Source organism: Choloepus didactylus, chromosome 6 (assembly GCF_015220235.1).
Source record: "Choloepus didactylus isolate mChoDid1 chromosome 6, mChoDid1.pri, whole genome shotgun sequence".
Lineage (NCBI taxonomy): Eukaryota > Metazoa > Chordata > Mammalia > Pilosa > Megalonychidae > Choloepus > Choloepus didactylus.
In genome coordinates this window covers 87785331-87811656 of record NC_051312.1, presented here as the reverse complement: position 1 = coordinate 87811656, position 26326 = coordinate 87785331, and the positions used below count along the sequence as shown (strand labels likewise).

The following is a 26326-nucleotide window of genomic DNA, read 5'->3' as shown; positions in this document are numbered from 1 at the left end:
GCATAGAACAGACTTACACAAGAAAGAATTTCTAGCCCAAAATGTCAATCGTGCCAAACAACCCTGATATATTGTACTATATCCTGTTAACGAATATTCTGTCCCTGCAGGAGATAGGAACACTGTGTTATTTATCTGTGTGGTCCCAGTATCCAGCCCTAAAAAGAAATTAAGTCTGAACTATCTATTTATTTTCAAAGTGAAAGGACATTGAAAAATAGATTATCGCTATCTCCTTCCTACTTTAAAAGAAGAAAGGGAACTAACATTTATTGAATATGTACTATGTGCCAGGCATGTAACACATTACCTCACGTAATCTCTCAAAAATCTGCAAGTATTACTCCTATTTTTCAGATGAGGAATTTGAGGCTTAATAGGTGACTAAGGACTAAGTAATTTCCCCAAGGTGACACAGCAGAGCCAGGATATAAACCCAGGTCAGAATCTAAAACTAAACCTCTATCAGTCACAGCAAAAGAACAGACAGATCAATGAGACAATCTGAAATATCTGATAAATATAACAATTTAAATCAGTGGGGTAGAGTATACGGTTGTGATTTCTGGATCATTTTAAAAAGAAAGAAGTTAGAGCCCTACTTCAAACCAAATAACAAAGTTTGAAATGTAAAATATAAAACATTAAAATTCAAGAAAAAAACTATATTTACATTTTATTTCACAAACACTCATATTGTGCTTAGTATTATCAAGACCCTATTCTAACTGTTTGAATCCTCATAACCATCAAGACCCTATTCTAACTGTTTGAATCCTCATAACCACTCTAAAAGATAAATACTATTTTTACCCCCATTTTACAGATGAGAAATCTGAGGTACAGGGAGTAACAGTAACTTGTCAAAGGCCATGCAGTTGGTGTGCTGGTTTGGATGTATTATGTCCCCCAAAATGCCATGTTCTTTAATGTAATCTTGTGTGGGGGCAGACCTATTAGTGTTGATTAGGCTGGAATCTTTGGATTAGGTTGTTTCCATGGAGATGTGACCCACCCAACTGTGGGTAATATCTTTGATTAGATTATTTCCATGGAGGTGTGGCCCTGCCCATTCAGTGTGGGTCTTGATTTAATCATTAGAGTCCTATATAAGAGCTCAGACAGAAGGAGCTCACTACTGCAGATGAGAGAGGAGCTGGAACACAACCTGGGATCAGAAGACGCCAGCCACATGCCTTCCCAGCTAAGAGAGGTTTTCTGGACATCATTGGTCATCCTTCAGTGAAGGTACCCTATTGTTGATGCCTTAATTTGGACATTTTCATGGCCTTCAGATTGTAAATTTGTAACCAAATAAACCCCCTTTATAAAAGCCAATCCATTTCTGGTATTTTGCGTTAACAGCAGCATTAGCTAACAGGAACAGCTGGTAGGTGGTAGAACCAGAATTTGAACCCAAAGAGTCTGGCTCTCGAGACCATGCAATTAAAGGTAAATAAATATAAAATCACGCAGAAGAGAAGGACTACTGTAACCCTGACACCAAAAGCAGTTCTTATAAAGGAATAAGTTAAAAATAGACAGATTTTATTACGTAAAACTATTAACTATATGCCAAAAGATACTATAAACAAACTTAAAGATAAACAATAAGCCAGGAAAAACTATGCAAAACATATGTCAAAGGATCAATATACCCTTAATAATTAAAATCTCTTAAAAATAAAAGAAAAAAAAGGGCAAATGCTATGAGTGGCCCATAAATATATGAAAAATTGGTCAATTAAAGGGAATGCAAATCAATACAGCAATGAAATACCATCTCTCAAATTCACAAAAATTTTTAAAAAATTCTAACAGCTCACATTGGCAGCTTTCTCAGATAGTGCTGGTAGAGACCAAATTCGTAGGCAGATAATACAATAAAGGTCCTATGAGTCAACAGAAAAGGACTAGTAGTAGGTCAATTAATCAAAAAAGTCAGTTAAAGAAGGAAATAATAATTTTTAAAAAATGATGCATAAATACCTACATTTTATTTTAACTCAAATATATAAATGTACATTAAAATTCACTAATCTTCTCATGAGAGACCAGAGTCTTTTCTTCAAGCAGGGGTTTACTGATTAATCTCCACCTTGACTTTCTTGTAATAAACCATAACCAAAGGGCACAATGTACAATTTTCAGTTTCTTTAAATCAAGGCAAATCTTTACTCACATTTACAAAGCAATCAAAGAGCAAAAATTCATATAGGATCCTTTTTTTAAAAAAATCTTTTCCCTTATATTTTTCATTTATTTTGCCCACAAATAATTAACAGCAGGGTTTTTTTTTGTGTGTGTGTGTGTGTATGTGTTTTTAACTGAGATTGTTCAGACACCATACAACTATCCAAAGATCCAAAGCGTACAATCAATTGCCCACGGCACCACCATACAGCTGTGCATCCATCAACACAAATTTTTTTTTTAATTTTTAGAACAGTCTCACTACTCCAGAAAAGAAACAAAGACAAAAAAAAAGGAAACTCACATCCTCCCATACCCCTAACCACGCCCCCCCCCATTACTGATTCATAGTTTTGGTATGGTACATTTGTTACTGTTGATGAAAGAATGTTAAAATACTACTAACTGTAGTAGTATATAGTTTGTAGTATATACTACTAACTGTAGTAGTAGTATATACTACTGTAGTAGTAGTATATACTACTAACTGTAGTAGGCTTAGGGTTAGGGTTATACTAAATGTAGTATATAGTTTGTAGTATATAGTATATATATTTTTTCCGCATATGCCTCTCTATTATTAACCTCTAGTTATAGTGACATACATTTGTTCTAGTTGGTGAGAAAGATTTCTAATATTTGTATAGTTAATCACGGACATTGTCCACTACAAGATTCACTGCTTTATACATTCCCATCTTTTAACCTCCAACTTTCCTTCTGGTAACATGCATGACTCTGAGATTACCCTTTCCACCACCTTCACACACCTTTTAGCACTGTTAATTATTCTCATTACATGCTACCATCACCCCGTCCATTTCCAAATATTTAAGTTCACCCTAGTTGAACATTCTGCTCATAATAAGCAACCGCTCCCCATTCTTTAGCCTCATTCTATATCCTGGTAACTTATATTTCATGTCTATGAGTTTACATATTATAATTAGTTCATATCAGTGAGACTGCAATATTTGCCTTTATATGTGTCTATATATATTTCACTCAATATAGTGCCCTCAAGGTTTTTTCATCAACCCATTTCTTTTAAGATGGTTTTGTTCAAACACTATACATTCTGTCCTAAGTAAACAATCACTGGTTCCCCGTATAGTCACGTATTTATGTATTGAGCACCTTTGCCACTCTCTATATAAGGACATTTCTTCCACAAAGACAGAGGAAGAGTCAAAGAAGGCAGAGAGGCAAAAGAAAAACGCAAGAGAAAGAGAAAAACAAACAAACAAAAAAACTTGATAGCTAGAAGGTGACAAAAGGAAAGATAGCATTAACCTAAAGTAGAATAAAGAGTCAGACAACATCACCAATGCCTGGAGTCCCATACCCTTTCCTATTCTCCACCCCCCCCATATGCATTTAGCTTTGGTATATTGCTTTTGTTACATTAAAGGAAGCATAATACAATCTTTCTGTGCCGTTTTGAATGTATTGTGTCCCCCAAATGCCATTATCTTTGTGGTCTTGTGGGACAGACGTTTTGGTGCTGGTTAGATTTGCTTGGAATGTGCCCCACCCAGCTGTGGGTGGTGACTTTGGTGGGATACTCCTATGGAGGTGTGACCCCACCCATTCAGGGTGGGCCTTGATCAGTGGAGCCATATAAAACATGCTGACTCAAAGAGACTGGATGGAGTGCAGCTGTGAGTGATGTTTTGAAGAGGAACAAGCTTGCTAGAGAGGACCGTCCTGGGAGAAAGCCATTTTGAAACCAGAACTTTGGAGAAGATGCCAGCCACGTGCCTTCCCAGCTAACAGAGGTTTTCCGGACACCATTGGCCATCTTCCAGTGAAGGTACCCGATTACTGATGTATTACCTTGGACACTTTATGGCCTTAAGACTGTAACTGTGTAGCCAAATAAACCCCCTTTTTATAAAAGCCAATCCATCTCTGGTGTTTTGCATTCTGCAGCATTAGCAAACTAGAACACTTTCTGTTAATTCTAGCCTCTAGTTTGCATTGATTGTATTTTCTCCCCAATCCCACCCTATTTTTAACACCTTGCAATGTTGACATTCATTTGTTCTACCTCATGTAAAAACATATTTGTACCTTTTATTACAATTGTTGAACATCCTAGGTTTCCCTGAGTTACAGTCCCAGTCTTGATCGTTCATCTTTTGTTCTGGTGTCCCACATGATCCCAGGGTTCCTCTTTCAACCATATTCACAGTCATGTTTGTTCAGTGTACTTACATTGCTGTGCTACTATCTCCCAAAATTGTATTCCAAACCTCTCAACCCTGTCTTTTCCTTTCTGTCTGCAGTGCTTTCGTTAGTGTTTCCTGTAGAACAGGTTTCTTGTTCACAAACTCGGTCATTGTCTGTTTGTCAGAGAGTATTTTATGCTTCCTCTCATAACTGAAGGATAGTTTTGCCAGATATAGGATTCTTGGTTGGTGGTTTTTCTCTTTCAGTATCTTAAATCTATCACCCCACTTCCTTCTTGCCTCCATGGTTTCTATTGAAAAATCCACACAGTCTTATCAAGCTTCCTTTGTATGTGATAAATCGTCTCTTTCGCTTTCAGGATTCTCTCTTTATCTCTGATGTTTGATAATCTGATTATTAAGTGTCTTGGTGCAGGCCTATTCAGATCTATTCTGTTTGGGGTATGCTGCGCTTCTTGGATCCGTAATTTTATGTCTTTCATAAGAGATGGGAAATTTTCATTGATTATTTCCTCTATTATTGCTTTTGCCCCTTTCCTCTTCTCTTCTCCTTCTGGGACACCAATGACACGTAAATTCTTGCTTTTCCTTTTGTCTTTAAGTTCCCGGAGACGTTGCTCATATTTTTTCATTCTTTTCTCTATCTGTTCTTTTGTTTGTACGCTTCCAGGTGCCTTGTTCTCCAGTTCCTGAGTGTTTCTTCTGCCTCTTGAGATCTGCTGTTGTACGTTTCCAGTGTGTCTTTCATCTCTTGTGTTGTGCCTTTCATTTCCATAGATTCCACCAGTTGGTTTTTTGAACTTTCAATTTCTACCTTATGTACATCCTGTATTTTCATTATAGGGTTCATCTCTTTTGCCATATCTTCCCTAAACTTTTTGAATTCACTTATTATTAGTTGCTTCAATTCCTGCATCACAGTTGAAGTGCAAGTTTGTTTCCCTGACTGGGCCATAACCTCATTTTTCTTGGTGTAGGTTGTGGTTTTCTGTTGTCTAGGCATGGTTTCCTTGGTTACCCCAATCAGGCCTCCCCAGACCAGAATGGGCTAAGGTCCCAGGAGGAGGAAATATTCAGTATCTGGTTTCCCTGAAGGTGTGTCTTAGAAAATTGCTACATCCTCTGATGCCTCCAGTCACTGTGCTTTTCTGCCCAGCAGGTGGCGCCTGTTAGCCTATAATTATTGACTGGGGTAAGTTCTGAATGAAAGGCAGGTAGTAGAGCTGGGCCCCACCCTTTTCCTCTTAGAGAAGATAAGACACCCTAGGGGGAGAACATTAGCATTTCAGTGGTCTCTCTCTGCCTGTCTGGGTCACAGAACTGGGAACTGAAAATGGCTAAGGCTTTCTCCACTGAGTCGAAAAAGGAACAGAGCTAGTCTGAGGCGACCCTCCAGCTCTCCAAGGTCAGTTGTCATCCAAAGCCTCTGTCTACTTGTTGGGGATGCGTACCTTGTAGTGAGCAGTTCACACTCGCTAAATAAAACCCCAGTTGGAGCTCAACTGAGCTATATTCACTTGCTGGGAGAAAGCTTCTCTCTGGCACCACGAGGCTTTGTAGCTTGGGCTGTGGGGGGAGGGGTCTCCCGGTTTGGATCCGCAGTTTTTACTTACAGATTTTATGCTGTGTTCTCGGGCATTCCTCCCAATTCAGGTTGGTGTATGATGAATGGACGGTCACGTTTGTACCCCTGCAGTTATTCCGGATTATTTACTAGCTGTTTTTGGTTTTTTTAGGTTGTTCCAGGGGGACTACTTAGCTTCCACTCCTCTCTATGCCACCATCTTAGATCCTCGAAGGGGTTTTTTTTTAAATCAAGTCTTTACAAAGACTTAGTTTTCAAAGAAATAACATTTTTCTGCCTTTTCACACTCATATTTCATTAGATTAACATAATATTTAATTGACATAATTTAGAAAATAATAGAACTGGCACTGCAACTGACTCTTGGTAAGCACTCAACATAACTGGTGGTGGCAAAAGTATGCAGGCAAACCAAAGAGCTCACAAGCCATGAACATGCTATGGGCATCAGCCAGTACGTTTCATAGGGGAAGTGAAGAGCAACAGATGATTCAATAATTCAGTTAAATGGAGATCAGTTAGAACATACCAAAAGTCTTATAATTTCCATATCCTGTGATTCAGCAACTCTATTTTTAGAAATGTATTCTATTGTATATGTGAATTATATTGTTTGTTCAAGGATGTGTGGAGCTTGCTCTCATATGTTCAGAAGACAGAGCAATAGATGATGAATGATAGATAGGGAGGGAGGGAGGGAGGGAGGGAAAGAAAGAAATGGTGGTGTGATAGGATGTTAAAGTTGGTGGAGGAGTATCGGGGGAGGGGGGTCGGGTTATGCTGGAGTTCCGTGTATGGGTTTTGTATTGTTTTTGCAACTGTTCCTGTAAGTTTGAATTTATTTCAAAATTAAAAAAAAATTAAAAAAAAAAGGCTACCACATATGAATGCTAAAAAAAAAGAAATGAATTCTAATATCCTCCTGTTTTTGTGTGCAAAGGTTCATCTACAAGATTATTTATTCATCAAAATACAAAATCATGAAATTTAAAAAATACCTGACTGTCCAGCAATGTTAGATTGGAAAACTAAATTATAAAAAAGTCATAGAATGGAAAGTAATGCAGCTCTCAAAAGGATACACAGAAAGAGGACATCGAAAGATACCCATAATATATTATTAAGGAATAAAAAGCAAGTTATGAAACTGTAAAAACCCATTTTGGTAAAATATTTAAAGAAAGAGACTGGGAAGAGTAAATGAAATGAAATTATATAAAGCTTAGCATAGTGTTGGCTGATAGTAGACAGTCAATAAATGGTCTATTACTACTATGATTATTATTAATAAAGGTTATACAACAAAAGTTCACAACAGTTAGCTTCAGGCTGTGAAGTATGAGTGATTTTCACTTTCTCTTATACTTTCTAAATTTTCATCACTAAAGATACATATTGTTTTGCAATAAGTATAAAACATAGCTATTTTGAAAAATGTACCACAAAGTAAGCGGTAAAAAGCTTTAGGATAATTCAGTTTATCCACCTATTTCTTACCTCTACTTCCAAAAAGCCCATGGTAGTAAAAAGGGCTTTATCACAAAGACCTTTGAAAATTGTTTCTCAATATGCTACACTTGCAAATTGAGAAAATGTCCCTGTCCTGCAGACAAAGAGACAGAAATATAAGCAGTAGAGTACTATGCAAACTTTATCTCCTCTCATCATTGTCCAAAAGGCAGTAAGTAGCTCTGCTAGAACATAAGTAAAAATAAACAAATAAATAAAGGAAATTTCATACAATTTTTTCTCAAAGATCACCAGGGTGGATTTGTTTTGCCAAACACAGCCTACCTTATCAGCTGTATCATTTTACAATGTAAAGAAAATCAAAGACAATTAAATACAAATGTTTGTAGCACTAAATGAGCAGATAAAATGAAAAATTAACATGCTATTATGTTTTTTTTTCTCATTTTATCAAAATACTTACACTCTTGGCATGAATTCTGGAAAAGGTGGTATTGGGTGCCAAAAATTTAGATGATGAACTTTCCTCTGGACATGAAATATGAATGCTTTTCTAAACAGAGAGGGAAAGATGAAATCCATTAGTAAAGGTACTCCAATGTAAAGCCTCAAAGAAAATGTTAGGGTTACAGGAAATTCTCATCTGTTAAGTATACCTTCTCTAATGCCCCTTCCTCAGCCCTCAAAATATCACTCCCTCCTAATTTCCCATAACTACAGAGGGCTGCAATGTAATTTGGTATCCCTGAGATGCCATAAAGTACAAGTAAAATGTCCCATAGAAGACTGACCAGCAGTAAGGTACAACTGACAAATACAACAACATTAATTTTTAGGAGAGAATCTAATATAGTACTCTCAGTTAGTAGTGGGACAAAAAACAGGATTAGCAGAAAACGGTGTAAAGAGTCTTAAGGAAACAGCACTAGCCCCCAAGCCCAGGGCCCAAAAGACAAGTCTAAAAGTAAACTTCCTGCCTATAAGAACTTCCAGAAAAAATGTATTCATACAATGTGTAAACCCTGCTCAGGGCTTGTGGTGACCATTTTCACCTAGGACTTAAACAGACTGTACATGTTCAAAGACCGGTCATTGTCACATAACTGTATTAAGATTCTCCATGAGTTTTGCCTAGCCATTGCCAGAGATCTTTCAGCTATTGTAACAAGATAACACTGGTGATACAGTAGGAAATTATACCTGGAAGCAGATGTTAGATTCAGGTGACTTTGTAAACCATTTAAGTAAAGTATGTTGGTGTTTCAAGATGGCACATATAAAAGTATAAAAGGCTTAGAAAACCCTTCCCCAAGGATCCAGTCCCTCACTCTACATTAGCAGAATATCACCACCCAAGAGTCTTTTTCCTATGAAAAGCTGAGGCACTGCACTCGCTAAACAGCCCCTAGCCTGTTCTCTCCTCTGCAAGACAATAAAAATGTCTTCAGTTATCAAGATTTTCTGAACCTCTTCCTCTTTATAAAGCTGATCTGTATCCAACAAGCACAGTTCTTCATCAGTTCCTTTCTTTCATTAGAAAGTACAGTTCTCATCTTTTTTAATTTTCATCATGCTCTTACTATAGATCTTCTACACCTCTTAAAAGACAATTAGAACATATATACAAACAGTACCTTCTTAAGTAGCATATCCATGCCTGGCTGCCTGCAGCCTTTCATTAAACGAGTTTTTGCTTCTAACCACATGACTAAGTCCTTACAGCTGCAAGAGAGATCACCTGGATTTGGAACTGTCTCCCATACTAGAAACTAAAACATCAGCTAAACTCTCTTGGCTAAATATTCACACCAGCAAGGATGCAAATAGCTCCAAGAGCTTACTGTTCAGGCCTCCATAAGAACTGGGTTTTCTCTCAGAAGACATAATTTCTTGAAGGCTAATTATGTGAAAGACTTGAAAAATCAGTGTTTTTCTCCTGCTTAACAATGTTGCAAATCAACCTTGAATCCATAAGCAGACTACGAAGGAAGATAAATTTTGAACTATCTTCCAATATCAGTGGTACAGAATGATGCTGTTCCTGAAAACTATTTTAAAGAAAAGCTGTAGGAGATCAAAACAGAAAAAATTCAGCAGGGGAGAATGCCAGTATGCCAGATCAAGATAAAATTCAAAGTCAAACTTTTTTTTTCTGGTTAGGCATTTAAGCATAAGGAGAGAGCTACTGTTTAATACAGAATGTAGCAACATCAATGAGTAAAGTGATTCATGGCAGTTAGGACACAAAGAAATGCTCAATAAGCACTTACTGTCTGAACCCAGCAGGTACACCGCAGAAATTAGCAATGATGTTGGAAGAGACAGAGATTGTGTCAGGGCCTGAGCATGAAGGGAAGAAAGGAAGTCAGCGCCCAGGATGTGGACAGATACTAAAAAAAAAAAACTGGGAAAAAAGTAGGCTTGCAATGTAGTGTTAGATTTGGAGTCAACTGAACTGGGTTTCAATTTCAGCATACAGTCTAACTAGCTATGATTATTAGGGGCTAATTAACCTCTACGTCTGCTTATCTGCAAAATGGAAATTTAAAATGCCAATCTCATAGAATAGATATGATAAACAATAACTCACTTTTGTAATATTTTACAGTTTCATTCATAAACAGTCTTATTCCATATTAACAATCCTATGAGGTAGAATACTATCTGCACTTTGTACATGAGGAAACTGAGGCTCAGAGAACTAAGCTATTTGTCTAAAATCACATTGCTAAAAAATGTGTCCAAGTTAACTAAAACTTGGACTCAGATCTTCTGATACTTTCAACACCATAGATGCTTATGAAAGATATATATAAAATATATAAATAACAGGTAACGTATTATCTTGTACAAATAAGGCAATACATGAAAATTTGCTAAAATTCTTATGGAGAAAAGACAACCTACAGAATGGGAGAAAATATCTGGAAACAATATATTTGATAAGGGTTCAATATCCATAATACATAAAGAACTCTTACAACTCAACAACAAAAAAAGACGAACAACTCAATTTAAAAATGGGCAAAAGATCTGAATAAACATTTCTTCAAAGAAGATATACAAATGGCCAATACCATATGAAAAGATGCTCAACATCATTAGCACATAAGAAAATGCATATCAAAACCACAATGAGATACCATATCACAATCACTAGAATAGCTATTATTAAAAAACACAAAAAATAAGTCTTGACAGGGATGTGGAAAAACAGGAACCCTCATATATTGTTGGTGGAAATGTAAAATGATGCAGCTGCTGTGGAAAAGTTTGATGTGTCCTCAAAAAGTTAAATGTAGAACTACCATATGAACAAGCAATTCCACTTGTAGGTACATACCCAAAAGAATTGAGAGTAGGGGCTTGAACAGATTATCTGTACACCAATACTCATAGTGGCATTATTCAAAATAGCCAAAAGGTGGAAGCAACCCAAGTGTCTATCAATGGATGAATGGATAAACAAAATGTGGTATATGCACATAATAGAATATTATTTAGTCATAAAAAGGAATGAAGTGCTGATACATGCTACCACACTGGTGAACCTTGAAGACATCATGTTGAGTGAAATAAGCCAGATACAAAAGGACAGATACTGTCTGATTTCACTTATTTGAAATAACTAGAATATGCAAATTCATTAAGAAAGAAAGTAGATTATAGGTCACCAGATGTGGGAGGGAGAGGGAATGCAGAATTAATTCTTAATGGGTACAGAGTTTTTGTTTGGAAAAGTTTTGGAAATGGATGGTGATGACGGTAGCATGACATGTGAATGTAATTAATGCCAATGAATTATATGCTGGAAAGAAGTTAAAATGGGAAATTCTATGTTGTATATATGTTATCACACACAAAATATATATATATATATAAATCTTATGTGATAAACAAAAGTATTCTCCATTCTTGTCAGTATAACTAGAATATTTTACAACTAAAAAAAAATGTCTAATTGCACACACAAACACAGGATACACTCTCTTTTCCAAAGGCTGGTTCACCATTTAGGAATCATCTCCCCAGAACATCTGGACTTCCCCTACAGCATGAGTAGGGGAAGTCAGATTATGGGTTCTGCAACACTTAGCTTGGCCATCTACTCAACTCAAACACCAGTGAGAAAAACTGTTAAGTAAAATTAACATAGGTTCTTCACCAAGGTCCAGGCAGAATGTAAGGCTGTGCGGTCCAACATGGTAGGTTCTAGGCACATACAGCCACATAAGGCTATTGAGCATTTGAAATGTGGCCAATGCAAATGAGGAACTGAATTTTTAATTTAATTTTAATTTAAGAACTAATACTTGATGTAGTTATTGGAAATACTGGGAAAGTTTAAAGTATTTTAGGAAGTACTTAGATATATGAATCTACTTTTTCAACTGCAAATTTTATGAAACCTAAGTACAGATCAAGAATTTCCAATAAAAAACGAGTTTCAATTGAGATGTGTTGTAAGTGTAAAACACACACTGGATTTTGAAGACTTGATAAGAAAAAAAGGACTGAAAAATATTTCAATTTTTTACAGATTGAAATAATAATATTTTAGATATATTGGGGTAAGTAAAATACATTATTAAAATTAATTTCACCTATTTCTTTTCACTTTCTTAGTGTGACTACTAGAAAATTTAAAATCACCTATTTGGGTCATATTATTTATCTACTGGACCATGCTGGTGTAAGGGAAGTCAGAGGAAGTTTGCATCTAAAAGTTATGCTACTACGAGAGAAAAGCTCTAGACACTGAAAGGCAGCAAAAACTATGATTACTGACCAAATGAAATGGAAATGATGCATATATACAGATAAAAGCACAAATATCTAAAGTATATATATGGGTACTACCATAGTTTTCAATACAGTGCTACCTAGATGACATAAAAACCCACCTTGTTTATTTCATTCACAATAAATCCTTCTGAAGCTGTAACCTCTGGGATGCCATCTAGGCCAATTCCTTGACAAGTTAGGCTGCCATACAAAGTCGGTTTCCCTATATAGCACAAAAGAGGCATGTCTCAAAAAATAACAATTAAAATTTTTCTCACTGAAGACCCCATTAGGCATCTGAATAGATGGTAGGAAATAGGACCCTGAAAGAAAAATAGGTATCTATGTTAAAAGTAAGCTGTAGATTAAAATGAAGAAGAAAAAAAAAAAAAAAAAAGGTGTGGAACTAGAGGTGGCAGTTGTACAACATTGTGACTATCAAATGCCACTGAATTGTTCAATTTAAAATGGTTAATTTTATGTTATGTGAATTTCACCTCAACAAATTTTTTAAGTGGATATAAAAAAATAAGTGGGGTAAAGTGAAAAGAAGGACTAGTCTAGGAAAACCTAATATGGGAGGTAATATACTCAAAGGGCTTAAAGCTAGGAACAAAGATTTAGAGATATGATATAGTATGTATAAACAGAACTACTCAAGTGATCTCCACATCAGTTTTGCTGGAGGTGAAATGGAATTCTTCCACAAGGAAAGTTATCAACATGCATATATGCATTTATCCACAATATACAAATATAATACATAGTAAAGAGTTAAGCTTCAGTATTTAGGAAAATTTGCATAAGCAGAACGTTACTTCTGCGTTTATGTGGACCAAATAAGATATTATCCTACACATAAAGCATATGCACCTTTTTTTCTTCTGCACCTTCTATATTCAGACCATAGCACACTGTTTACAGGTCTGACTTCCCCACTAGATTGTTCCTTGAGTTCAGGAAATAGCAGGGTGCTTAACTCATACAACTTATTCAGCAAATAACTGTTGCGCCAAACTGAAGTTCTGGGAGTAAGAGGAAGTAGAAACCATCCTGGATTCTCAAAGAGTGGGAGGGCTTTCTAGAGCAGGCAGGATTTGAGCAGGACCTTGAAAGAGAGATGGGACCTGGTTAGGCAGAAGAGAAAGGAAAGGAAACTCCAAGTCAGGGTGGGGCATGACAAGAGTAAAGAAAATCAGAAAGAGCAATGGGATAGGAGGCATCAATTAATATACCAGTTTTGGTAACTGCAGTCATGTAAAAGATAGTTGAAGGCTAAATCATGTGGGAACTCACAATCTAAGGTAGAAGTCTGAATTAGAGAACATGTAGTGAAGCTTTTGTCAGGGAAGTGGGATGAAGTGCTACTTCAGAGAGATGCACAGAGACAGGATTAGGAAACTCTTCTTTTTGTACCACTCTACAGTTCCCTACCGGCTTCACCAACCATCCCGTGAAGTCTGGCCCCATGATATATCATTTCAACCACTTTCCTCCCAGCACATTCAATGAGCTCTCTACATTTGTCAAGCCACTAAAAAGATCTCAGTCTTGGGGTTTTTGTTTGTTTGTTTCTTTGTTTTTGTCTATACAACAGAACTGGGATCAAGCCAACCACTCACCTTCTATGTTCTTAGATACAGGCTGTTAAATGCTGCTACACTGGTACAACTGTGCAGACTGGTACCACCACAAACTCATATTTCCAAGCTCAGCAGTTTTGCAGTCCTTTTGCCTCTCCCATTCCCCAAAGCAGCCAGTTCTTGTAAGAGCTATCCTGTCATCAAAACCCTCTTCCTTCATAAGAACCAAAAAGTGGAAAGAACTCAAATGTCCATCAACAGATGAATGGATAAACAAAACATGTATCCAGACAACAGGATAGTATTCAGCCATAAAAAGGAATGATGTAATGATAAATGCTACAACATGGATGAATCTTGGAAACTATGCTAAATGAAAGAAGCCAGACACAAAAGGCCACAAATTGTATGATTCCACTTATTGAAATATCCAGAATAGGGAGAAAGTAGGTTAGTGGTTGCCAGGGAAAAGGGGGTGTGACTAATAGATATTGAGTTTCTTTCTGGGGTGATGAAATTTTCTGGAATTAGTGGTATGGATGCAAAACTCTGTGAATAGAATAAAATCCAATGAATTGTATACTTTAAAATGGAGAACTTTTTGATATGTGATTTTTATCTCAATAAAGCTGTTAGCATAAAAATCAACAACCCTCTTCTTTAGCAGCTGATACTATCTCCAACTTCACAACCAAAACTGAGGCTATATGACATCCTCAAATTTCCATGTCCATGCTCACACATTTATCTACACCTGCACTAACCCTCACCTTCTTTCATCTAGTCCCTTAGACTTAATTCAATCTCCTCTCTCCTCTAGAGGAGAGATTCTTCAATTAGTCTTCTCCTCTACCTTCAATGTATGTTTTTTTTATGGCCCTTTCTTCAATTATTTTCTATCTTTAAAAACAAAATAAAACTCTTATTATGAGACCTTACAGCTACCACCTTCTTTTCTTCCATGCAGCACCAATTATCTCAAAATAAGACTCCGTTTAAAACTTTATTTTTCATAGAAATAGAATACTTTATAATATAAAGACATCAAAGTCATCTGAAATGGAAAAAAAAAAAAAAAACAGTAAAATTAAACTTACAGAATTTGGAAGGAATGTTGATTTTTAAAAAAATTTGAGTTCAGAATTGCCCAAAACTTTAATTGTAACTTTCTCTTTGAGGTTAAGATTATTATTATTATGGCTACTATCTATGGAGACTTCCCTAAGCAGTCATCCTATGCAGCCATCTTTACTCTCAGATTCTATTTGACCTTGGAACAATCTTCCACTGATAAGATATTTCCTTATGCCTCCCTAGACCTCCACAGTACCATATAGTCCCTGTTCTTTTATCTCTGATTATCACAGCTTAGTTTCTTCTGCTATATCCTCATGTGACATTCTCTTACATAGCCTTTTCCCAGGGTCTCTTTTTCCCTCTCTTTTGCTTGCTTCCTGGGCAGTCTCATCTACTTTCAAAGCTAAGCAAATATCTATATGCTGATGGCTTAATATATCTAATCTAAACCACTCGATAAAGCACAGACTGCTAAAGCATATTTGAGGATGGGCCAGGAGAAAGTAGGAAGCTCCTGTCTAGGGGTAGTACATCCTTCTTCTCTAAAAGGATGGCATATAGACTTATGGACATTACCTGGGGGATGACAGCTCAGCCAGGCCTCCCCTTCATCCTTCCTATGAAGAGAGACAAAAACCTAATTAGGCTCACCAAAGTTGAAAAGGATGCCACTGACAGAGGGAGAAATGTCCTATCTCCATATTGGCCATCGCACTTAAGATATGATCCACTACAACAGAGATTATTCTAAAACAGTGGAACTTTATTCATTGAAGAAATATTTGTGGACTAACTATTTCATGAACAGATATCCATTGGTTAAATGAATGTTCAAATACTTCAACTGATTAAGGTATGTACTACCTCTTTATTGCTACACAGCTTTGAAAATCAAAGTTATTTTATATTTAGGTATTTATTGGTACAACTGCAAGCCAGGTCCTATACTAGGCACATTGCATATAACATCATTAATCCTCACAACAACAGAACAAGATACCTTGTTTATTATCCCCATGTTAAAGACAGAAAACCGAAGCTCGGAGAGGAATGTCTTGCTCAAGTTCACCTAGTTAAGAAGTAGGAATTGAGACCTGGTGCTGGTACACAACAAGGTCTGTGCTCTTTCTACCACTTCATGTTGGCTTTTACATGATTTAGAATGCAGCTCTACAATCATCCAAATCATGTTCTCTTTATGCTAGACTTTTAAGTTATAGTGGAAAGGGCTTAAGCTTTTAAGAGAGAAAGATCTAGGTTGACAGCAATCCTCTATTACTTATTAGTTGCATGCTCCTGGGCAAGTTACTTCTCAGATTCTGATTTTCCATTTTCTCATAAGCACATAAGGGTGTCAGATAAATGTTAGTGTACTTCCTTTATTACTTACCATACATTCTGTGTTGTACTAAGCCATCTGTATTTTATTTTAGTCCACCTAGCAAGGTGTAAGTATGCTTTATTCATCTTCACCATTGTTTCAATTTGAAAAACCCTTAGTAGTAATAACATTTGCCATTTATTACATCGCTATACCCATCCTGGTGCCTAGAAAAATAACTGGCATATAGTAGATGATCAATAAATATATTATGTGAATGGTTCGTTGTGTATTTCCAATCACATTATCAGTTTCTTGAGGCAACAGTTACCATTCATTGCACCACTGACTCATCCTGTTGCCTAGCAGATGATCAATAAATTTTTGCTAAATGAACAGTTTGTTGTGAATAAACTGCTTTTCCCAAATTACGTCGTTAACCGAAGGGCAGGAAACACCCCTTAAATTCAGAGTACACCTCTGAACTCCACCTAGAATCTTGTACCGGGCCTGAACATTATAGGTGTTACACTGTCTCCTGAACAGAATTGTCCAATATGCCTAGTATAGCGCTAGGAGCTGAGAAGGATACAAAGATTCCATCACACACGCAAAGACCATGGGGTGTGGTGGGGGGTACTGGGACTTTTGCAAGTAATTGGTGATCAATAAATCTTTGGTAAACGCCTACTGGGCCAAGAGTCTTCCTCCTTCCCAGTTTTCCTGTCTTTCTCCAACTCAATGATCCTAGTTCTGGGGTCACACAGAGTATATCTCTTCCCTTGGCCTCAGGATAGCTCTTCAGAGAATGAAAATCAATGACCATGTGGATTTGAAATCTCTTTTCTAGATCCAGTGACCTCCAGCCCTCTCAAGTTGATGAGGTAACCACTAGGGATACGCTGAATAGGGCATGGCCCTCCATGATGTAAAGGCAACATCCATTACCCGCCTCCTCCCACCTCATTCTGGGCCAGGATTCACCTGAGGGCTTGAGCCCAGTCGCTCTGAAGTCTCAAAGGCGCCGCCATCTTGACCCCACCTCCACCAGCCCACCTCTTCCATCTACTCGCACCTTTCCCGGAAGTGGCTCCCGGGGACCGGCTGAGGCTAAGGCAGAGGGCGGGATCTACACTAAGAGGCCACCAATGACAACGCACGGTACACCGCACCCTTCCGCGCACGCCCTTGCCAGAAGAGGCCGGTTCCTGGGAGAAGGGAAGGAAGAACTCCAACTGCTATCCAGGCTGCCGCTGCAAAACCGACGCCGCCGCGCAGGAGTGCACCTTTAGGTCCTCTTCCCGCGCCTGCCGGGTGAGCAGAGCGTGCCACATCCTCTTGCTGGGAGGCGTGCGGGGACTGTCGGCGGCCGCCTGCGCATGCGTCCTGGCTTTAAAGTGGGGAGGAGCCTCAGGTTACCGGCTGCTTGGATTTCTCCGCTTTCCCTTCCTTTCTTTGCGTTCCTATTGCAAGCCTGTCTAATCTGACCTGTCTAAACAAGGGTCTTCCTCATTTTACTCTTGGGGACGCTGAAGCCGGGATGTGGTAGGGGAAGAATACGGTAACATTTATTGAAGCCCTATTGTAGCCTTTACTCTTTTTTTCATTCATTATCATATTAATCCTCACTTTAATTCTGTAGTTAAATATTATTAGCGAGGAAACAAAACTAAAAAGTTTGCATCGTAAGGCGTGGGTATTAGGATTCGAACCCAGATCTCTTTCTTATCTTAGGGTCCGGGGCACTTTCCTTCCCACCGTGCGTCCTCGAAAAGGTTTGCCTCTTAAACATTGAAGAGTTCACAGTGTGTTTACGAAGAGGAAACATGTAATGAGAACTGTCATTTATTGGACTCTGGAATGTCAGGTTCCTTACATGCATTATCTCATTTAGTCTTCAACAATCCTGTGAAGTAGCAATTACTATTTCTGTTTTTCAAGAGAGATTCAACTTGCCCAAGGGCACCCAGTAAGTGTGACAACACTGGATTTCCAATCCAAGCCTGTTTTCAAAGCCCATGCCAACCCCCCCCCCCACACACACACACCCTTAGATTATACTGCCTTTCAAGGCAAAAGAATTTTGTGTAGGGCCATAGATCCCTTAAATCCCTCTTGTGACTTCCCCGTTCCCCTCTGGATAAACTGCTCTCCAGTTTTTTGTTTATCTGTTTCCCTCATACTCTCTACCCCAGTCATAATGAACTTTCAGTTCTCTCATATGTCAAGTCTGTCTCCACTCCCCAGCCTGGATTTGCTTTTTCCTTGGCCAGGAATATTCTTTCTCCCCAATCCCTGAGTAACTCATTGATTTCTTCAGTACAATTCATCCTTCAAGTCTTAGCTTAGAAATCACTTTCTCCAGGAAACCTTCCCTGCCTATTCTTGCCTTTGTTTGAGTAGGTACCACTCCTCTGTGTTCCCAGTCTTAAACACACTCTATAGTAAACTGTCTGTATGGTAAACTGTCTATGTAGTAAACTGTTTACCTGTCCATGTTGTAAACTTCATGAAGGCATGGACTGTCTTGGTCACTCTTGATCGTCAACTCTAGCATAGTGCTGCTACTATAGGGACTCAGTGATCATTTGGTCGGTGAGTGAGAGACACAGGAAAGGCATTAAGGATTCCTAGCTCTTTTACAGCCCTCTCTGGTGAAATTGGTAACAAGACTGGTATCATTTCTCTTCAATACTTTATAAAGTTCTTTCTATATGCTACATTCTCCTGAGTACTCAGAAGCAGGTGATCTTAAGAAGACAGTGGGCAAATACAACTCACATTTTTGTAGACTTGACAATCACTCTCACCTCACAGACTCATCTCTTGCTCTGGTCCCCACATGCTGTATGCTAGTCACACTGAACTCTCCATTCCTCCCATGTCTCAAACCCTACCCATATTTAGTATTCTCCCAAATGTTAAACTCGGTTCTTCTCCAGGCATATAATAAGGCCAATAGGAGAAAAGAAGAGAGCTTAATTCTGTTGGGGTGGATCAGAGATGACTTCTCCAAAAAGGTGACATGTCACCTACTTCATATTCCATTAGTAGAATCCATTGAGAATAGCTAGTGCCATTTGCTGTAATAAGTGTTGTCCCATACCTTATCTCTTTCAGGTCAGTTCAGACAATTTTGCAGGCCTGCTCTCTGCCACACCTAGTGTTGGGCAGTGCTAAGGGCACCAAGAAGAATCAGGCTCACTGTCTGCCCTCAGAACATACAGTTTCCTACCAGAGACAGACACAGGCTGTAACAGTGCAGTTTGGCAAGTGCTATTTATAACAGAGGAACCATGTGTATAATCATGTCCCTGCTCTAACCTTGCCTCCATTGATATTCTAGAGTCTCCCTAAGATGTCAGCCTCGGTCCCTAAAGGTCATAACTGGGCTCAAAAGGTGAAGGAGGAGGACGAAGAGGACCCACTGGATCAGCTCATCTCTCGCTCTGGCTGTGCTGCCTCCCACTATGCAGTGCAGGAATGCATGGCCCAACACCAGGACTGGCGGCAGTGCCAGCTACAGGTGCAGGCCTTCAGGGACTGCATGAGTGAACAGCAGGCAAGGCAGCGGGAAGAGTTGCAGAGGAAGAAAGAGCAAACCAGTGCCCACCACTGAGATCCCAAGCCACCTATGCCCAGAAGATGGCCCTGCCACACCAGCACCCAAAGAAATGGGAAGAAGAAATCCTAAATGGTGGAAGTATGGGCCAAGAGGTGTAAATTGGGGATACCCTTTAGGACAGGTTTGAGAGCCAAATAGTTTGGACATAACTGTCCTAAAGAACTGTCATGCTTTCATGGTCAGATCCCACACATCCTTACCCATCTTACTCCATCAGTATTGTCGTGTAAAACAAGTTAAGGGATGCTCCTCTACCCTAGATCTTGGGTCAGTGTGGCAAGTACTGAGCTGATTACATAGACTTTTTAATTTTAAAAGTAAATTGAGTTCTGGAAATGCCCAGGAATGACTATGGTCTGTTAATTTCTGTTGGGTATGGTAGGAACAAGTTCATAGAAATGTTGTTATATTAGGTTATTTTCTTGGGGTAGAGTAGGAACATGTTGGAAGTAAAGTAGTTATATTAGGTTAGTGGTCTTTTTCTTACTCTCTTGTTATGGTTTGTTTGAAATGTTTGAATTTTATATATATATATAGTTGATTTAAAAAAAAAAAGAGTTAATAAAAAAAATGAAATAAATATGCAGAGCCCCTTGAGGAGCTGGTGGAGAATAAAGGGGTGTTGGGCTTCCCCACCTCGATGGTTGCTGATGTGCTCACAGACATAGGGGACTGGTGGTTTGGTGGGCTGAGCCCTCTACCACAGGACTTGCCCTTGGGAAGGCTGTTGCTGTAAAGGAGGGGCTAGGCCTCCCTATAATTGTGCCTAAGAGCCTCCTCCGGAATGCCTCTTTGTTGCTCATATGTGGCCCTCTCTCTCTAGCTAAGCCAATTTGGCAGGTGAAATCACTGCCTCCCCCCTACGTGGTATCTGATACCCAGGGGAGTAAATCTCCCTGGCAATGTGGAATATGACTCCCAGGGAGGAATCTAGACGTGGCATCGTGGGATTGAAAACATCTTGACCAAAAAGGCGATGTGAACGGAAATGAAATAAGCTTCAGTGGCAGAGATTCCAAAAGGAGCCAAGAGGTCACTCTGGTGGGCACTCTTACGCACAATATAGACAACCCTTTTTAGGTTCTAAAGAATTGGAATAGCTAGCAGTAAATACCTGAAACTATCAAACTACAACCCAGAACCCATGAATCTCGAAGACAATTGTATAAAAATGTAGCTTATGAGGGGTGACAGTGTGATTGGGAAAGCCATAAGGACCACACTCCCCTTTGTCTAGTTTATGGATGGATGAGTAGAAAAATGGGGGAAGGCAAAAAACAAAAAACAAACGAAAAAAACAGAAAACAACCAAAAAAAAACAAAAACAACAAAACAACAACAAAAGTAAACTGACATCTAAAGGTAAATTGGTTGCCTGATCAGATCTTTCTTTATTCAGTCATTGATTTGACAAAAATATTTCTGAGACCTTTTCATCTGCCAGGTGTTGTGTTGGAAGCTGATGTGATGAATAACATGGTCTCTGCCTTCATGATGCGTAGACTCTAGTTTGAAAGAGAGAAATAAAACAGCACTGGGACAACTAACAAATTCATGACAATGACGTAAGTGCCTTTATCTTTCATCAGTTGTTCTGGATGCTTCATTCAGTCTAATGGGAGAAACAAAACAGTGCAAAAACTTTCTTCAATAAACATTGAATACCCGTTATATGCCAGACTTCTGAATTAATCAGATGCAGAGTCTGACCTCAATACACTCCTAACCCAAAAAACGCATGATGTTGGCCTAACACTTAAAAATTATAATTAACATTAAAATACAGACTTTCAGCTTTTGAAAGATGGAAAATCTGTCAACATGGAGCTTGTTTTCCCACTTAACAATAATTAGCTGGACCTGAATTACAATGTCTCCTTTCAGGGGTGCTGTGTTCTCTAGTTCATGAGAGTTGGAACAACTTCTCAAGTTTCTTCTGTGGAAGTATTTTACCTATTCTATTACTTCCCACTTAGCCATGTAAGGCATAGAGTGGAATGCCATAGAAGCTGAAATGAAAAGGGTCATATGCTCACATTGTCAGCAGCAAACATTGCTTTGGAAACCAAATCCAAAGTATAGTAGGTCCAGAATCTACTTTGAGTTTTGTGTTGGTATTTTGGGGAAGAAAGAGACAAGATAGGAGAAATAATTTAAAAGACAATAAAATCCCATTTCAGCCTTCAAGCTTACAGTGGGCTAACTGGGAACATATATAAAGGTGAATCTCTATGGGGCCATGTGTGCTGAGTTCTGTGGTCATAGAGGGGGCAAGCAGTGTGGAGTGGAGCTGTCAGCAAAGGTCTCAAAGAAGAGAAGGGAACTGAGTTGAACCTTTAAAGATGAAGTAGACATTACCTATTTGTAACATAACACTAAGGATTACCATCCAGAATAGAAAGTACCTAGATATCAGTAAGAAAAAGCACAAAAAAAAAAAAAAAAGAGAGAGAAAAAAGAAAAGAAAACCAATAGGAAAGTGAACAAAGATAAGCATGCCTCCAAACATAGGCAAATGTAAATAAATATGTTCCACATCACTGGTAAGAGAAATGCAGATTTTAAAAACAAAGTAGGTATTAGCTGATTCTATTGACAAATGACCAGTATTTATAATGATCAGTATTGATGGGGAGAAATAATTATATTAACACTATCGAAGGGATCATAAATTAGTAAAGCTTTTGGAGGGTAATTGGGTGGGATCTGTAAATATTTTAAATATTTACACAGCAATTTCTCTTTCAGGAATCCTCTTAAATATATTTTTATAAGATATAAGTACTATAATGTTCATTGCAGCATTTTTTATAATGGTGAATAATGGTCACAATAATTTTCATCAATAAGCACTATACTTCCTTATGTATTCTACTCTTTTACAACAGGAATGTATGTGTTAATTTGTGTAATTAAAATAGAAATAGTACCCATCAAAATGGCAAAATGAGAAGCTTCAGGGCTCCATTGCCCCATAGAAGCTTTCCTAAAGCTCCAGAAATCAATTAAAGGATTGCAGTAACAGGACAAATGCTAAATCAAGAGAAAGGCCACTTAAAAGTGATAGGATCTCCTTATGCCCTAGCTGTCCCTTTACCCATCCCCTCACCTGCTAGGTGTGGAGCCGGCAGTGTTTCCCATGCAGATCCCTGGTTCCAATTCTGAGGAGGCAGAAAAACCCTCATGCACACACCGGGAGTATGTATGTGTGGCCAGTCTCTGTTGGTGGCCTGAAGGGCTCGTACCAAACTTGCCCTGCATGTAGAAGGCAGCTCAGAACTCTCCTACAGAACACTTTGGGAGATCAGTCAAGTAGTAGCTGCCTGGGGCAAGGGGTTGCTGGGAGTAGGACATATAGTGCAGTACCCAGGACGGTAAGAAAACTGCTTCTTAAGGGCCATTTGTATCCATATAAATAGGAGAATTCCTAGGGCCAAAAGTGTTAGCCCAAGAAAGAAGCATGTACAGAAAGACCAGGGAGGCCCCTAGGCTTTGTCCTGGAGTATTCTCTAAACTCACTGTATGCGTAAGTTTTGAAGGACAGCACACTGGCAAAGGTCAATCTGCAAAGACTGGGAAAGATGGTTTCTTTTTTCTTTCCTTTTTGTTCTCTTATTTTTATTTATTTATTTTTTTTGTTAGTTCCTGGCATTCAAGAAAAGCTCTATCATTATACTAGCTGGATAGAAACTTAAGGAACAAATGCCTCAGAGTCTAAATTCCAGTGAAAAACAAGCTAAAACATCAAAATGCCCAGGTTTCAACATGAGATTACAAAATGTACAAAGAAACACCAAGTGAAGACCCAGGCAAAAAAGATTAAAGCATTAGAAACCATCAATGAGGAGGATCAGATCTGGGAAATACCAGACAAAAACTTTTAAAAAAATAATCCTAAGTATGCTCAAAGGCTAAAGGAAAACATGGACAAAGAACTAAAGGAAAACAAACAATATCAATAGATGGAAATTATGAAAAGGAACCAAGCAGAGCTGAAGACCACAGCAATTAAAAATTCCCTAGAGGGGCCAACAGCATAAAATAGAAGCAGCAAACTTGGAGATGACAATTGAAATCATCCAGTAGAGGAGCAGAAGGAAAAAGAAGGAAGAAAAGTGAACAGAGCCTGAGGAACCTGTGGGGACACCACAAAGCATGTCAACGTATGCATTGTGGGAGTCTCATAAGGAGAAAAGAGAAGAGGGCAGAGAGAATATTCAAAGACATACTGGCAGAAAATTTCCCAAATTTAATGACAGACATGAATATACACATCCAAGATGTTCAATGAACTCCAAACAAGATAAACCCCAGGAGACCCACACTGTACCATGTCATAATCAAACTTTCTAATGCCATTGATAAAGAGAGAAGTCTGAAAGGCACAAGACAGAAGCAACACATCACATACAAAGGAGCCTCAATAAGATTAAATGCCGATTTCTCATCAGAAACCATGGAGGCAAGAAGGGAGTGGGAAGATATTTAAAGTGCTAAAAGTAAACAAAATTGCCAACCAAGAATCCTATATCCAGCAAAACTGTCTTTCAAAATGAGGGGAGAATTAAGACATTTCCGGATAAACAAAAGCTGAGGGTCTTTGTCACTTCTAGTCTGGCCCTACAGGAAATGCAGGATGAAGGAAAGGACACTAGACAACTGAATGAAGCAACATGAAGAAATAAAGATCTCTGGTAAAGATAATGATGTGAGTAAATATAAATGCCAGTACTATTATAATTCCACTTTTTTCTTCCTACAGGATCTGAAAGGCAAATGCATAAAATGTAATGAGAAATCAATAGTTTGGGACTCAATGTATAAGCATGTAACTTGTGACAAGAATACATAAAGGGGGGATGGAGGGATATAGGTACCTAGTTTATGTATGCTATTGAAGTTAGTTGATATAAAAGCAAATGAGAATGTTCTAGATTTAGGACGTTAAACTAAAGCCCCAAGGTAACCATGAAGAAAATAACAGAGAATATGCAAACTCAGAGACAGAAAGTAGAGGACAGATTACCAGGAATGGGGGCCAGGGGCTATGGGGAGTTAATGCCAAATGAGTGTAGGGTTTCTGTTTGGGGTGCAGGGAAAATTCTAATAATGGATGGTGGTATAGTACTGAAACATTGTGAATGTGATTAATTCCATTGAATGGTATGCTTGGAAGGGGTTACGATGGGAAGATTTATGTTTTATGTTTCCATCATTTAAAAAAAAGAGAGAAACTAAAGAGATAATGACAATTAAATGGAATACATGATACTAAATGGGATCTAAGAATAGAGGAGAAAAGGCTCAAAGGAACATTAATGGGAATTAAAAAATTGAAAAATTTAAAAACATTAAAGAAAAAATTGAAGTATAGAATGTAAGCTTAATAGCAACGTTAAATTTCTTGAACTTGGTAACTGCACTTAAGGTGATTATGTAAGTGAATATCCTTGTTTGTAGGAAATGTTCATGGAAGTATTATGTGTTCAAGGAGTATGATGTGTACAATCTATTCTCAAATGTGCAGTAGAAAGACAGATGAAGAGAGAGAAAGCGATGATAAATGGATAGTATGGTGGTTTGGAGCTGTGTACCCCCAAAAAACATGTTCTTAAATTTAATCCATTTCTGTGGGTGTGAATCCTTGTAACTAGGACCTTTTGGTGGGGTTACTTCAGATAAGATGTGGTCCAGGATGGGTCTTAATCCTATTACTGAATGCCTTATAGGGAGGGTCTCAGAGAGAGAAGGCCAGAGAGGGAGCAGCCAGAAGCTGAACATCAGTGGAACCTGGAAGAGAAGGAAGAGGCCAGGAGATATTGCCATGTGCATTTGCTATGTGACTGGGGGCCCACAACCAAGGATCACTGGCAGCCAGCCCCAGAACACCAGTCTTTGGGAAGAAAGCATTGCCTTGAAAATGCCTTGCTTTGAACTTCTCTTAACCTCAAAACCAATGAATTCCCATTGTTTAAGCCAACCCACTGCATATTTGCTTTAGCAACAAGGAAACTAAAACAGAGAATGATATGGCAAAGGTGAGAGGGTGTTGGAATTGGTGGATCTGGGTATTTGGGTGGTGGTTCATGTTGGAGTTTTCTGTATAGGGTTTGTATTACTTTTGCAACTGTCATGTAAATTTGACATTATTTCAAAATAAAAAGTAAAATAATGATAGGCCATGGGGTATGTGTGTGTGGGTGGGTGGGTGGATGTGGGGATAACAGCTGAGAGAAAGAGTGGAAGAACATTCATAGCACCTTAGCAGGAGACTGGGCTTTCAGAACAGTTAAGTAGAGGGGAGCAAATTTTGGAGGACTCCAACTCTAATGGGAAGCTAACAGTAGGTGGGTCAAGGAATGTACTTGATCAGGCAAAGGAGACTCTAATTGCTCCCCCACCCCCACCCCCCAGCCTGTCCTCAAATAAATGGGGATAATGCCTATTTCATAGGCATACTAAGAGAATTAATGAAGGATGATACATAAATAATAG

General features: G+C 38.4%; 2 protein-coding genes and 1 long non-coding RNA gene across 8 annotated transcripts in view; 2 read left to right on the top strand and 1 right to left on the bottom strand.

The window, feature by feature from the left end:
- The window catches only part of PAAF1 (proteasomal ATPase associated factor 1), a 100686-nt gene extending 78432 nt beyond the window's left edge, over nt 1-22254 (bottom strand). The window contains exons 1-4 of one of the 6 annotated variants that reach the window (XM_037840595.1): nt 21261-22254; nt 15462-15502; nt 12345-12448; nt 7904-7993 (exon numbers count right to left, since the gene is read on the bottom strand). In XM_037840595.1, the coding sequence (XP_037696523.1) occupies nt 7904-7993; nt 12345-12448; nt 15462-15502; nt 21261-21268 (243 nt within the window). In that variant the 5' untranslated portion in view covers nt 21269-22254. Of the gene's footprint in view, nt 1-7903; nt 7994-9710; nt 9781-12344; nt 12449-15461; nt 15503-17190; nt 17335-21260 lie in introns of those variants that run through there. The other 5 variants (XM_037840594.1, XR_005217491.1, XM_037840596.1 and 2 more) reach the window with 5 other exon arrangements.
- On the top strand, nt 17394-20250 carry LOC119537958 (cytochrome c oxidase assembly factor 4 homolog, mitochondrial). The gene is made up of 2 exons (XM_037840603.1): nt 17394-17520; nt 19553-20250. The coding sequence occupies exon 2, from the start codon at nt 19565-19567 to the stop codon at nt 19823-19825; it is 261 nt and encodes an 86-aa protein (XP_037696531.1). The 5' UTR covers nt 17394-17520; nt 19553-19564; the 3' UTR covers nt 19826-20250.
- On the top strand, nt 21084-25908 carry LOC119537959. The gene is made up of 3 exons (XR_005217492.1): nt 21084-21396; nt 23474-24539; nt 25561-25908. It is a non-coding gene; the product is annotated as an uncharacterized LOC119537959 (long non-coding RNA).
- The last annotated feature ends 418 nt before the right edge of the window (nt 25909-26326 follow it).